The 15,209-nt window shown below is 30.4% G+C and overlaps 1 protein-coding gene across 1 annotated transcript; it reads left to right on the plus strand.

The window, feature by feature from the left end:
- Positions 1-11,511: 11,511 nt before the first annotated feature.
- On the plus strand, positions 11,512-13,647 carry LOC112294852 (vesicle-associated membrane protein 722). The gene has a single exon (XM_024545776.3). The coding sequence runs from the start codon at positions 12,304-12,306 to the stop codon at positions 13,018-13,020; it is 717 nt and encodes a 238-aa protein (XP_024401544.1). The 5' UTR covers positions 11,512-12,303; the 3' UTR covers positions 13,021-13,647.
- Positions 13,648-15,209: the final 1,562 nt, after the last annotated feature.

Consider the following 15,209-nt stretch of genomic DNA (forward strand, 5'->3'; position numbering starts at 1 on the left):
AAATGTGCTTATTCATTTTATGTGTGGCTCTCTAAATTGTAGCCAATCATTAGTACTACTTTTGTGTCAATATTGAGCACTTCCTAATTTCAACTTAATATATTCTTCATAGATAAAATATATTTCATTATTCCATCATTTTTTTTCCATCATTTTTTTTCTAGAAAGAAAGTCTATTTAATTCTTAATAATGCTTCTCAATCCATCTATGAGTAGCACACAATGACATCAATGTCCATTTTTTAAGTTTACAACTTTGTTTGTTTGTTTTTTTTTTTTTTTTTTATTAATTTTAATATTCTTTTCATGTATAAAATGTTTTTTTTGAGATTCATACTTGCCTCTTATGAGTTTATAAACTCAATGTATATTGTTTTTAATCCCATCTACAGGCAGCCTTTTTTTTACTTGACGCTCATTTTTTAATCTCTTCATATAAATCAAAATTTTGTAAAGTACAATTTTCTTCTTGTGAATTCTTTTGTTTAGTACACATCTTTTGATTATGGCTATTGGCAGCTTGCCATGACTTAGATGCTTCATGATTATTTTTGAAATTATTTTGTCTGCAATTATCTAAATATCAATTACATGTATTGTGTTTGACTTTGTTATTTTTTCTTCACAATTGTCTTGATTGCACAATCTAATTTGAATTTAATTTGGATTCAAGACTGATTTGACATATACAATTTATTTTATAGCACATATATTCATATAAAACATATATATTTTTTAAATCTCTAAGTTTCAAAGACAGAATTCTATAATAAATGTCAAATTAAATACATGTAGTTGTATACATTTTGTGATATTTGTTGTCTTCTCTAACTATCAAGATAGCTCTTATTACATAAATAAATAATATTTTTATATCTAATAATATATGAATAGATTTATAAATATAAAGTACCTTGAGAAATTATGTTATATTATATTGTAAAGATATTTATTCATTTATTACATATATAAGAACTACAAAATAAATTCTATAGACCATATTAAATATAATATGTGTTGCAAAACAAAAAATTATAATTTTTATGATTATTATTATTATTTTTTTATATTGCAGTTAATATATAGCAAGGTATGGTCAATCTTCTTATTGACATTAACTGTGCAATGTGCTCACTTTAAAAGGATGAATTTATTTTTCATAGACTACAAGAGTGCCCTCAAGCTTAGAATCTGGTATTGATGTGCCTTAATATTATATAAATTAACTTTTCATCCTAAGAAATAGAGACCTTGGAATACTTTCTTGTAGAAAAAAACTACATTTTTTGGCATCTAAACTAATGAAAAATAATTCCCACAAAATGTAGAAAAAAAATTTTGTGGCAATTATTTTTCATTAGTTTAGATGGTTTTGTAAGATTTGATTATTCCTAAAAAGTCTTTACTTGAAGACCATTTGAATTCAATGAAACAAACTTGTATTTAAAAATGAAGTAGGAAGTAATCTCCATATTAGAATTCTATTCTATCAAGGTCTTATAGACTATATAAAAAGAAAAAGAAAAAAATAAATAAATATTTGGAACTCAAGGCCATACTTCTCAAAGATGGAATAAATTGTGGATGGATGGCAAAACATATGTTAGGTTTCAAAGAGCATGAAGTTATTAAGTAGAACTATAAAATATCACAATGTGATTTGACACTACATATTAGTGGTATAATTTGAAAAGTAAAAAGTACTTTATATAATATCTTTACTTCTATTCTCTTGAATATAAGAAGATATGATGTCTTTTGTAATCTTCTATTTAATCAATGAACTAATTAAATTCTATAATTATATCAAAATAAATAAATAAAATCATATTTTATATTGAAATTTTTTCTATCGTTTTAAAATATTTTTTTACCTTGAAAATTATTTAAATTTGACAAATAAGATGATCAATGACTTCTATATTACATATCTCTTTTATAATTTTTTTTTAAATTATCTAAAAATAATATTATATATGTAATCTTTAATTATAAAATATAAACAAAAAACCTAGTGTTTCTTATTAAAAATATACAATAACAAAAATGATTCCCACAATCAATACTATGAAAGTATTTCTTGAAAAAAAATAATATAATAAGAACATAACTACATATTAAATGTAAAATAAAGTTATTTTGAAGTATAATCTAATAAAAAATATATATTATAAATTAAAATAAAAATTATTTATTTAAAAAAAAATTTATATTCAAATTTATGTGATCTTTCTTCTTTGTATATATATATATATATATATATACATATATATATACATATATACATATATATATATATATATATATATACGTAAATATATTCTATTAAAAAGTTATTTAAATTATTATATTTTAACATAATCTTTGGTTATAATTTGATATTTTATTCTAAATAATAATAATAATAATAAAATTATAATTCTATTTTTATTTTATTTTTTAAATATTTCTATTCTAATATCTTAAAAAATAGTAATGTTATTTAGGATATCTATGCTACATATATTGTAATCAAAATATATATTTTTAAAAAATTAACTTTATTTTTATTACTTAAAATAATACATTAAGTTTAAAAAATAAATTTGAATAAATTTATTGTTAAATATTTAGAATTAAGGTTTTTATCAAAGACATGAATCTCAAAATAAAAAAATCCTTGATACACTCTTGTGTCATTGAAGAGAACTTGAAAGTTACTCAAAAGGTAATGATATATTAACTAGAATGGCTTTGCCAAAAATAAAAAAACTAGAAAGACTTGAAATAAGACTAAGGACTAGAACGGTGTTAACAAGACTGAAGAAGGCTCTATTCTTGTCTCCATATATACTCTTAATTAGGGGCTATGTGACAATGTCCTATAGGTCCTCCAAAACATGTTGACTTTGCTAGCTACATGTCTTAACTTGCAAGGCAAGTTATCTATGTATGTACCACATAGTTAGCTTATTCCACAAGCTACTATATGGAATAAACTTGGTCTACAAGCTACCAACATGTGATTAACTTGTTAGCCAAGTTTCTGACCTACAAACACATCTAAAGTCAAAATTGCATCTATGAAGCTTCTAGGAAGCCACATTAAAAGACTTTATGAAATTAATCTATATTTACATACTTGTACCTAATCATTTAAATAATTATTGAAGTAAATGTATATATCCATGATATTAAACCCCCTTCTTGGCATGAGTTCTACAAAGAGTAGTTTTTATATGTTTAGGAAGTCTAAGATGCAACAAATTATATTTGCCACATATTCTAATCTTTGTTCTTTTTGAAGATGGTTGATAGGCCCTCTTAGCCATCGATAGTATCCCATATCAAGGCGAGAAGACCACCTTGTTATTTGGTCATTGTTGAAGCCTTTGTAACTTCCTTCAAATAAAATATTTGGAACATCATCTCGAGTTGTTCCTACCTCTAATAAAATCATCAAACAAGGGGAGTCTCTTCCAAGGTTGTGATACCAAACACATTATATCTTGCCATCTATTCGAGGAAAGACATATTGTTCTTTAAGATCTTCATCTTGATTCCATCATCTTGAAGGTTGTGACAATCATAATATTGCATCTATGAAGCTCCAACTTTTTTTGCTGCATTTGTAAGATTCTTTGATGGCTCCCATATGCATTCACTAATATCATATCTACACCAATGAATAAGATATTCTAACCTATTTTGACACTACCTTGAGTCTAAGTCTTCTTCCTTTTCAAACTCTTGATTATTATCTACTTCTATAGGAGGAGGTGGCATTTGCCTTCTTCCCAAAATATTCACTGTTTTAAACAGCTCAAGAAGAAAGACGTGAAATATAGAGTGGATCTTCATAGATTTTGATAGATATAATTGATAAGCAATAGGATTGATTTATTCACAAATAGAAAAAAGTCTCAGCCTACAATAGTCCAACTTATCACAAGAACAAGTAATCTTGATATTGCGACAAAGTAACCATACCTTGTCACCTATGTTGAATTATGGTTGTTCCTTGCGATACGCATCTACGTTGGTCTTTTGCCATCATTGAGCTTCTTTTAATTGTATCTTTATTGTTGCATGTAGCTCTGACAAATCATTTGCTAAATCTTCCATCGCAAGATTATCAGCTTTTGAAAAGTCAAAAATATCAAGTTGTAGATGATAACCATAATTAATAAAGAAAGGTGTGTGTTGAGTAGAAAAATGTATTAAATTATTATATGCAAACTCTGCCAATGGCAAAAGAGTTGTTCAATCATCTCAATGATAGTTAATAGTACACCTCAAATACTATTCCAAAATATGATTCATTCATTCAGTTTGCCATCAATTTGAGGATGAAAATCCAAAAAAAGCTTTATATCTACTTTTAGAATCTTGATACAAATTGAGTTTCCCTATCCAATATAATATGCTTTGGCAATCCATAATAGCAATAGATATTGTCAATAAAAAGGTTAATTGTTTCTTCACTTGAAATAGATTTTATATATGGTAGAAAATGTGCTATTTTGATGAAGTGATCTACAATTACAAATATGGAATCATGTGAATCTGAGATTAGGAGATCCATAATAAAATCCATAGAAATAAAAGACCATGATTGTTCAGGAATAGATAACAATTGAAAAAATCCATAAGGTCTTTGGCAAGGAGTTTTGGATCTTAAACAAGTATTACATGATTGTATAAAGTCTTTTATTACCTTCCATGTTTGGAGCCACCAAAAATCTCTTGATATAAGCTCTAAAGTCTTGTTGTATCCAAAATATTCTACTACTGAAAAGACATGACATACTTGAAGAACATGTAAATGTGTTTCTCTTTCTAAAACATATAGGCATCCATTGAAATAAAGAAGATTGTTCTTGAACTTGAACTTTGAAATATCATAAGACTTAAAAGAAAATTCTTGATATCATGAATAAGAGGATCAGAGGACATATATAATTGAATTTGCTTGATAAGGATTGAATCAACAATCAATATTAATTTTATTGCTTGAAGATGAAAATGCTCGGTCTTCAGGAAATTTTTTCTTTGTTGATCAAAAGATGCATCTCTTTCTTTTGGTGTAAGATAAGAATGTCTAGAAAGGGCATTTGATAGACTTTATTTTTTTTTGGATTGATAACTAATCTTGAAATTGAAGCTTGATAAAGACATGCTCCAATGGATTTGATGACACTTCAAAATATGTGTTGATATGAAGTACTTGAGGTTCTTATGATCTGTATATACAATAAGAGGACTTGAAACGCCTTCTACATAATGACGCCATTCTTGAAATGAATCCACAATAGCAAAGAGCACTTTGTCATGGATCTCATAATTAATTTTGGGTGCTAAAAATTTCGTGGAATGAAAAGCTACTATGTGGAGTTTATCATTTATTTCCATTTGTGACAACACGGCACTCATAGCAAAGTCTAACACGTTTGTTTCTATAAAAAATTCCTTAAAAAAGTCAATACTATACAAGATTGGTGCAGAAGTAAATTCTTTCTTAAAGCATCAAATGATACTTTTATTTTTTTATTCTACTTAAGTTCGTCTTTACAAGTTAAACGTATAAGTGGAGCTAAAATTTGAAAAAAAATTCTTGATGAAGATTCGATAGTAATTAGCAAAGCCTAAAAAGCATTGCATATTTCGAACTGTTCTTAAAATCTTCTAATTTATGATAATTTGGACCTTCTTGGGATCCATCATAAGGCTTTCATTGGAAATGATGTATCTTAAAAAGTCAACTTGAGTAGTGTAGAATACATACTTTTCTAACTTGGCATATAATCATGTATCTTAAAGTTTCTATAGTACACGATAAATATAAAGTACATATTCTTCTATATTTTTAGAATAGATTAAAATATCATCTAAATAGCAAGCAACAAAATCATCTAGAAACTCACAAAATATATCATTCATAAGATGTTGAAAAGCGATCAATGCATTCATGAGTCCAAAAGGCATGACATTATATTCAAAATATCGATACCCAGTTTGAAAAGCAGTCTTTTATTTATCTCCTTCTTTGATATAAACTAAGTTGTATGCTCTTTGTAGATTTATTTTGATATAGATCTTTGCTTAATTGAGTTAGTCAAGAAGTCTTGAAATCAAAGGCAAAGGATACCTATTCTTCATGGTGATCTTATTGAATCCTTGATAATTCACACACATCCACAAAGATCTGTCTTTCTTCTTCACAAATAAGATGGAAGTTTTGGCTGGGGATTTAGAATGGCGTATGAAGTTCTTTGCCAAGTTTTTATCAATGTATTCTTTTAATGTAACCAACTCATTCTACGATAAGCTGTAGATTGGTCCGAATAGTGGTTAAAGTCCTTCTTATAAATCAATTGAACAATCATAAGGTCAATGCTCTAGAAGAATATCTACATTCTTTATTTCAAAAATGTCTTGGAATTCTTAATATTGACTAAGAATACTACTTGACTTTTTTTGACCATTGGAAATTGGCATATCATATATAGAAAAAGATCATCTTTTTCATCATGCAGCATGCACAAAAGCTCTTGCACCTTTCAATAAAGGTTTGGAAGTACTAGACTTTTATATTTCTACTTTGCTAATTCAATCTTGGATTATACTACTAAAAAAATTAAGATTATGAAAAATCCAATCTATATGAGGATTATATTTTTTTAGCCATGATAATCCTAAAATAACTAGAGTGGAGGAAGATCTTATTATATTAAATACTACTATTCTTTTATGATCTTTAATTGTTACATCTAAAGAAATAGTCTTATGAGTAACATTTTCAGAAGACAACAAACAACTATTTATGACTTCTATATGTACGGATTTAGTTTTTTTGATTAAAGAGATTTTTTGATTTTTGACAAAATCTCCTACTATAAAACAGGCTGAGGCTCCTAAATCTATTAAGACAAGGACTTTGTGATTTTTAGGTCCTAAATACATATCTAATGTAAAACAAGATGAGGGGACTGAGGAGAGAATAAGACCTTTACTAGATGTTTTACATGATTCTAGCCGCATGGTTCCTAATGTAGTTGGAGAAACTTGTTTTTTGATACATTATCTTCTTTGGTAATTGTGCTCCTCAATTTATAATTGTGTTGCTTCTTTAGACAATGTTGAGTACTGTGCTTGGCTTCTCTAGAATATAAACACAAACCCTCTTGGCAACGTCGAGTCTTTTCTTGTTCTATGAGAGTTTTAAAACATATCGTATCAATTTGCATTGATTCCGACCTTGATGAATACTATTCAAAAAACTTTGAAGCTTCCGCTGTCATGATGTGACATGGATAACAAGTGAAAGGGTAAAAAAAATATCATGTTTTGAGGATCTCACTTCAAAAATATTGTAGCAAATTATCTTGGAAAAATAGATATTAGTCAAAGGGTAGAAAAATTAAAGGTGCTAATACTGCCTTTTTACAAATTATGCTTCTATTTACTTTGTAAGGCCATAAATAAGACAAAACAAGGTAGATTAGAAAAATAAAGGATGTAGGCATATGTAGGGAGGATTTAGGAGTGCAAAGTAGTAAAAATTACCTCAAGAAGACGAAAGTTGATACCCGAATTGGACCGGTTATGAACTTAGGTCGAAATCAGACCCCAAGGCACAAAACCATGCTCTGACGGCGACTCAAGGACTCTTTGGCAGATTGGAGAGTGGGATTTGATAGAAGATTAGATAGGATTTCTATAGGCATTGATTTTGGGTGATTTGGAGTTGATATGACTTTGTAAGAGCTTTGCAAAGTCAAGGATTGTTTCGGAAGACTTGGGTTTTAAAAAATAAAATAGGGTTTACATTTTGGATGATTTCAAGAGTTTTGTAATAGATCTACCGGTGAAATTTTGTAGGTTTATGGTTATAGTTGTGTTTAATATGTATTATGAATTTGAGATTGATCTAACGGTTGAATTGAGGAATATTGAGGTTTAAGTGGGTCAAGATCTCAGAAAGTAGAATTTTAAGTTCAATAGGAATTTTTGAGATTTCTTGCAATCTATTGGTTGGATTGGAGTGAAACTTATGTGAGAGGATATTAAACTTGTTTTTCTATGTGTATGAGGATTTTGAGATCAATCGAATAGTACAAAAGAGAGATATTGGCTCTAGAAGATTGGCATCAAGATTGGAGAAGGAGGCCGGCCAATATCCGAGCATATTTTTGAAGATATCGTCAATTTGGTAACTCCGATCCTTATCAATTTTTTTGTACTTGTTTTTAACTTATTTGTTTTAGAAGTATGAAAAATTTGAGTTAAGATCAACGGTTTATTCATTAGTTATTGAAGTTTAAATCTGTTATAGGAATTATTAGGATTTGGTTTAGGATTTGTTTAGGATTTGATTTGGGATTTAGGATTTGGATTAGGGTTTGATTTAGGATTTAGGGTTTCATTAGGATTTTATTTAGGGTTTATGGTTTGGATTAGGATTTGGTTTAGGGTTTAGAATTTGGATAGGATTTGATTTAGGGTTTAGGATTTGGATTAGGATTTGGTTAGGGTTTGATTTAGGGTTTAGGATTTGGTTTAGGGTTTGATTTGGATTTGGTTTAGGATTTGGTTGGAGTTTGATTTAGGATTTAGGATTTTATTAGGATTTAAGATTCAATTAGTTTTGGCCTAAAGTTTGAATGAAGTTCAATAGGATTTTAACTAGAATTAAATTAAGATTGAATTGAGATGTATTTGAATGACATTTGTGCTCTTTCTAATGTTTCTTTAAAAATTCCTATTGTTTATTTGAAATTTCTTTGAGGTTTTTTTAAATTTGATTAAACTTGCTTAGTATTATTATAATCTAATTAAAGCATTGTTAGTATTCTATTAGAATTAGGATTTTGTTATTGCAATTTCCATTCTTCCTTCTACAGCCAGGTGCCCGGAGCATTCTCATGCAAGACTTCACGTATTACGATGCCGCCATTAATTGACTTGTTCATCTCCTGCCAAGTCTTTATTCTTAATGCCTTTTAAATAATTGATTGTTACATGCAATGGCTCAAGCAATAAATTGTTCCAAAAATACTATTTTTGATATTATTAATAACCAATATTTGACACTATCCTTTAATCTATATCAAAATTTATTGATGAGTGCTTTGTCATTCCAATCCACATTGCAAGTAAGGTTTTAGAATTCAACAATATATGTGGTAGCTGATCATGATCCTTGTCGTAAAGATAAAAGTTTGGTCTGTGCTACTCATTCTCGATTACTTTCTTTGAATGTTATCGTCAACACTTTTAGAAATGAATTCAAATCATAAAGGAGTCGCAAATCTTTTTCCATTAAAGGTGCAAACCAAGAAAAAACACTTCATGATAGAAGTGCACCTATGAATCCAACTTAAGTAAATCCATTAGGATATTGAAAAAGTACAATCATAGGTAAAGTGCGACTTGTTGCAAAAATCCTCAAAATTTTGATCTTGTTTGATCATTCTTATAAATAATACTAATCTTTATCCTTGTCATATTTGTAGAATCAAAATTCCGTGGATTTGGTTGTGAGGTTGATTTACTTGCTTCTTTCAATTGTACAACTTTTTGCTGCAGACTCTCAACTTCTTCCATAGGTGTAGGTATAGTACCTCCATGATTCACCTTAGAAATACGTGAAATTTTCACTCTAAGAGTATTGATAAGCTCATGAAGATCTACAATAGTTGCAAATCTATTCTCACTTCTGCTAGATGTAGCGTCCACAATCTTTCCTTCCATAGGGAACTCAAACAAATCCAAAACGTTAAATTAGAGGAGGGTAATCCACAATTTCTAATAAAATTTTTGACAAAGAGAGATAATCCACTTTTTTTAAGAAAAGATCAATGTTAGAAAATAAGATTTTTTTTGTTTAAAAGGTAGGTAGTCCAAAATCTTCAAAACACAACAATAGAAGTGGAATAATCTACTCACTTCTAAAATAAGATAAAAAATAGTTGCTAGCACTCTTGTCAAACTATCAAGGACATGAATCTTGAAGAAAGAGACTCCTCGATACACTCTTGTATCACTGAAGAGAACTAGAAAGTCACTTAAAAGGTAATATAATATTAACTATAATGGCTTTACAAAAAACAAGAAGACTAGAAAGTCTTGAAACAAGAGTAAGGACTAGAACGGTGTTGACAAGAGTGAAGAAGGCTTCATTCTTACCTCCATATATACTCTTAACTAGGAACTAGATGGTGATGTCCTATATGACCTTCAAAACATGTTGACTTTGCTGGCCACATGTCTTAACTTGCAAGGCAAGTTATCTATATATGTGCCACATGGTTAGCTTGTTCCACAAGCTACCAACATGTAGTTAACTTATTAGCCAAGTTTTTGACCTACAAATACATGTAAAGTCAAAACCGCATCTATAAAACTTCTAGGAAGCTTCATTATAAGACTTTATGAAATTAATCTATATTTATCTACTTGTACTTAATTATATAAGTAATTATTGAAGTAAATGTTTGTATCCATAATAGGTAATCACTTTCTTTTATTCATATATATAATTCTTTTATAATCTTTGATTTTTTTTGTTAATACTATGTATTCTTTTTTTCCATCTAATTAATTAATTTTGATTAGGTGTAAAAAAATGATATATATAAAAATGTGTTGTATGTATGTATACATCTATAGTTGCATGGTTTGATTTCTTGTAGTACTTTAAGCTTTTTATAGTCATGTATTGACTTATAGTTCATATATATATATATATATATATATATACATACATATTATTTCTCTCTTACATCAAGTGATATTTCATTATTTTTTATAAATTTTTTGTTATGTACTTAAATAATTTAGTCAACTAAAATTAGATTATATTTTATTGACATTTTATTAATTTTATATTTTTAAACTTAATATATTTTACATGGTTATAATTGTTAGATATTAGAATATGAACATTTCAACATTATAAAAAAATTAAATATTTATAATTATAAATTTAAAAAAATTATAATTTACAAATATCACATTATATTACAAAAGTATTTTAGATTATTTACAAAGAGCCAATAGTAATATTCTAGTTAAAAATTAATTTGGTAAATTCACATACACAAAATTTATATAATATAATAATATTATTTTCTTAAACATTTATTAAAGAAATTTTTATGATCTATGAATTATCTGAAACAATTAAAGTTAGTGTAAATGTTTTGTATATATATATATATATATATATTTGTAATATATTATTTACTTAATAAATCAAAAAAATATTGAAATTGTATTAAATAAAATGTACAAGCTTACACTCTAAAGTTGTTGAAAGTTGTGCAAGAATCAAATCTGAACAAAATATTTTTCTTATTGATAAATAAATATCCAAATGAAATCTAAACAACATAATTACAATATTACCTAATCTTTATATTAAAGTTGTTAAAAAAAAAATACTACCCAATAGAATAGTAGAAGTTTGTAAAAGAGGAAATCACCCTTGGAAAAAAAAATGATTAGAGGATGTAACAAGTAAAGTGAGCATGACATGTTTGGAAGAACCAAAAAATGCAACATTTTCCAAAGAAAGAAAGAAAGAAATCATCCCTTAAAAAGTCTTTAAAACTTTTTTCTCTATAAAAACCACTGCCGTAGCCTACTCGTGACCACTATTAAATACTAAAGTTCAGAAAATCAAAAAGAGTCTAACATAGGCATCACTAAAAAAAAGATTAAGTAGCATGTGTTTTCACTTTCAGTGCCACCCCTTTATTGTCTTCATCTCATCTATAGTAAAAGATAAAGCTAAGTTATGCGAAGCTTCCTCGAAGCACCCGAGTTATCTCCAGTTGACTCGGGCGAAGTGGAAATAGTTTAGAAAACAAATGGCAGGAATAGTGAGTAAGCACCAATAAGATTATCACCCAATTTTAGGGTTTAGTGGGGTTGCATAGCTACTCGTGGCCACCGCGGGTCGGAAACGAGCGGCACGAGCAAGTGGGTGGTGGTGGAGTCGCAGCGAGAGAGAGAGACCAGTCTCGGGCAACTTCGCCGCGTCTGGCGTTCAATGACTTCCTTCATGCTCTCACTCTCGCTCTTACTCTCCTGCTAGTGGCGAGCTCGTGGTCGCGACGCTTGCTTTCTGCACATTTAGCTCGGTCGGGGCACGTAGCTCGCAGCGGAGAAGCTAGAGAGGTTTGGATCGTTCCTGGTGGAAAAGTTTCCGTTGCGTTGTATCGGCAAGAGTGTGGGTGAGGATTGTGGGGCGAGAGAAGAAAGTGTTGTTGGGGTGGGAGGGGGAGTCGCTGGTGGGATTGAGAGCGAGGTTACATCGTCATGGGGGACGCGAGACTTATCTATAGTTTTGTGGCGAGGGGGACCACTGTTCTGGCGGAGCATGCGATCTACGCCGGGAACTTCAGCCAGATTGCGGTGCAGTGCCTTCTGAAGTTGCCGGCCGGGACTAGCAAGCAGACGTACGTGATGGATCGTCACACGTTCAACTTTTTCGTTGAGAACGGGTTCACGTTTCTGGTCGTGGCCGAGGAGGCGCTCGGCCGCTTGATTCCGTTCGCGTTCTTGGAGCGCGTTAAGGATGACTTTAAGCATCATTACCAAGGAGGGAGGGCCGACCTCGCTGTGTCGCACAGCCTCGACGCTGAGTTCGGGCCCAAGCTGAAGGAGCACATGGATTTTTGCATGGAGAATCCGGAGGAGATTAAGAAGATCTCGCGAATCAAGTCTCAGGTTGCGGAGGTGAAAGGGATTATGATGGAGAATATTGACAAGGTGCTGGACCGCAGCGACAAGATAGACCTTCTGGTGGACAGGACGACCCACCTTCAATCAAGCGCTGCCGAATACCAACGTGCAGGGGTCAGGATTCGGCGTAGATTGTGGTGGCAACACTTTAGGCTCAAGTTACTTGTCCTGCTCCTGATTGTCGTTGTGGCCTTCATCATATACCTCTCAATCTGCCGAGGTTTCATATGCCACAATCCAGCAGTTCCCGGCACTCCGCCTGCGCCCGGCACTCCACCTGGTCCATTGTAAACTTTTAGTTAGGGGTAGTACTCTACCGAACTGGTTCTTTCACTCAACATTTTACGAAGTGTTACTTGCTCTGCTAGAAGCTTATGATACCGATCTTAACCTTGCAAGGATGTGTGAAACTGTAGAACTCTCTAAGAGTTTGCAGCTTAGTTTGGTATTCGATCACCCCAATTCATAGCCTCTTCTACAATCAGACGCCCATGGTAGCTAATAGAAAATTCCCCTCAGCTTCTCGCGAAAAAAACCAATCCTCGGAATAACTAGGACCGATCAAGATCAGCTGATTAGGGGCAGAACGATACAATCCGGTGTCGGCAGTTGTCAGTTCTCTTCAGCGACGTGGTCAGAAGTTGGTTGCAGCAGCAGCAGCCCTCGACATTGAATCCTTGGAGAAACAAATTGAGCGAAACAGTTTTAGGGTTAAAACAGATGCTCCGGCGGTGTAGAGTAGGGCTGGCGTTGAATCTGTCGATGCATCGAGCGATTCGAATCTTTGAAACAGTTCAACTGCAATTCACACTTCCGATGTTCTCGGCCGGAGGATTCTAGATGCTGGCATCGACGCCAAATGGACTGGATCTGGATCTGGACCTTTTAATGAATACATGTCTGTTTTATCTGCACAAAGTGGGTATTTTCTTCCACGATGGATCTCGTGTTGTATGGCTGGTTGTGCAACTTGGATTGCATGTTTGATTGTAGAGTTGTGGAGGTTGAACTGATCAGAGAAAAACCACTAAAAATTGTTGAATTGTTCAATTGATGTTATGCTATTTGCATTATTTTCCTTTCTTTTCTTTGTCTTTTTGAAAATATGGTATGCTAAATTTTATATTTCCTTTTCTATTTCAACATTCATTGAGTGCTTACTGATTTATCAGTACTTCGATTTATTTGGTACATGTGGTCACCAACATAATTTCAAAAATTCATATAATAGACTACAAAAATTTTGTGTGCATCAGTACATTGTATTCTGTATTATTTAGAAATTATGGAATACTTTACTGAGCTACCAACCAAAACACTAGCTATCACCTTAATAAGCAACTTATTAAGATTAAATTCTAAGTGGTGGTACCTAATCAAGGATTTGTTAATCTTTGAAACTCCTATTATGTTATTTCTCAAAAGGCTTTCAATCTTAATACCATTATCAACTTATAGTGTCTATTCTTTATTATTGTTTTTATAAGCACATCATGAAGTATTTCTTTAATAATATAATATTTTATACATATAAAACCATCTTCAATCTTTTCTCTTATAAAATAATATTGAATATCAATGTGCTTGGTCTTTGAATAATACTTTGAATTCTTGGCAAATATAAGTCATTCTTATTTAACACTTATAATTAGAGTTGATTACAATTCTACAAGTTTGATGTCTTCTAAAAATTGTCTAATCCAAATTGCTTCTATTGTTTAATAACTTACTACTATATATTCAATTTTTGTAATTGATCTTACAATAGTTGATTGACTATTGCAATTCTATGAAATAACTCCCATTCCATGATGAATACAGATCTCATTATAGATTATTTATGATTTGCATCTATAGCCTAATCTGCATTATTGTAATCTTGCAACTAATGTTCTTACCAACAAGGCACAATTTAAAGTCCTTTGTGTCTTTTAAGTACTTCATGATCATCAAAATTGTTATCTAATGCAAAAGTCTAACCTTAAATATGTATTGGCTTATAACACTTATATTAAAAATAAGATCTATTCTTGTGGCTACTATTGCATATATAAGTAAGCTCATTCTTGTCTTGTATAGAACACTTTGCATGTCACCTTGAACTAGTGCAAACTCTTCATTTGCAAAAAAATTATTTTTTCTTTTTCTTTTTAGTTACTTCATGATTAAGTTTTATTATAACAAACATCTATCATAAATTCCTTTATCTTAATGGATTCCAAGATCATGATGAGATAATTTTAAGATTTTAAGAAACTCATAAACAAAATCATAACAACATTCCTATTATTTAAGTATTTATATACAACTACAAGTTAGTTTGTAAGTGCCTTCATTTTTTTGATGTGTGTTATGAGGTCTCTACCTTCTTATATCTTACAAGTAAAGAACCTCTTTTTTATATAGATGATATTGAATAATTTCTTAGTCTCATAGATGTTACAAAAAAGGCTAAGTCTACAAGTGCATCCAAAATTGTT

Source organism: Physcomitrium patens, chromosome 17 (genome assembly GCF_059467195.1).
Source record: "Physcomitrium patens ecotype Gransden chromosome 17, ASM5946719v1, whole genome shotgun sequence".
Taxonomy (NCBI): domain Eukaryota; kingdom Viridiplantae; phylum Streptophyta; class Bryopsida; order Funariales; family Funariaceae; genus Physcomitrium; species Physcomitrium patens.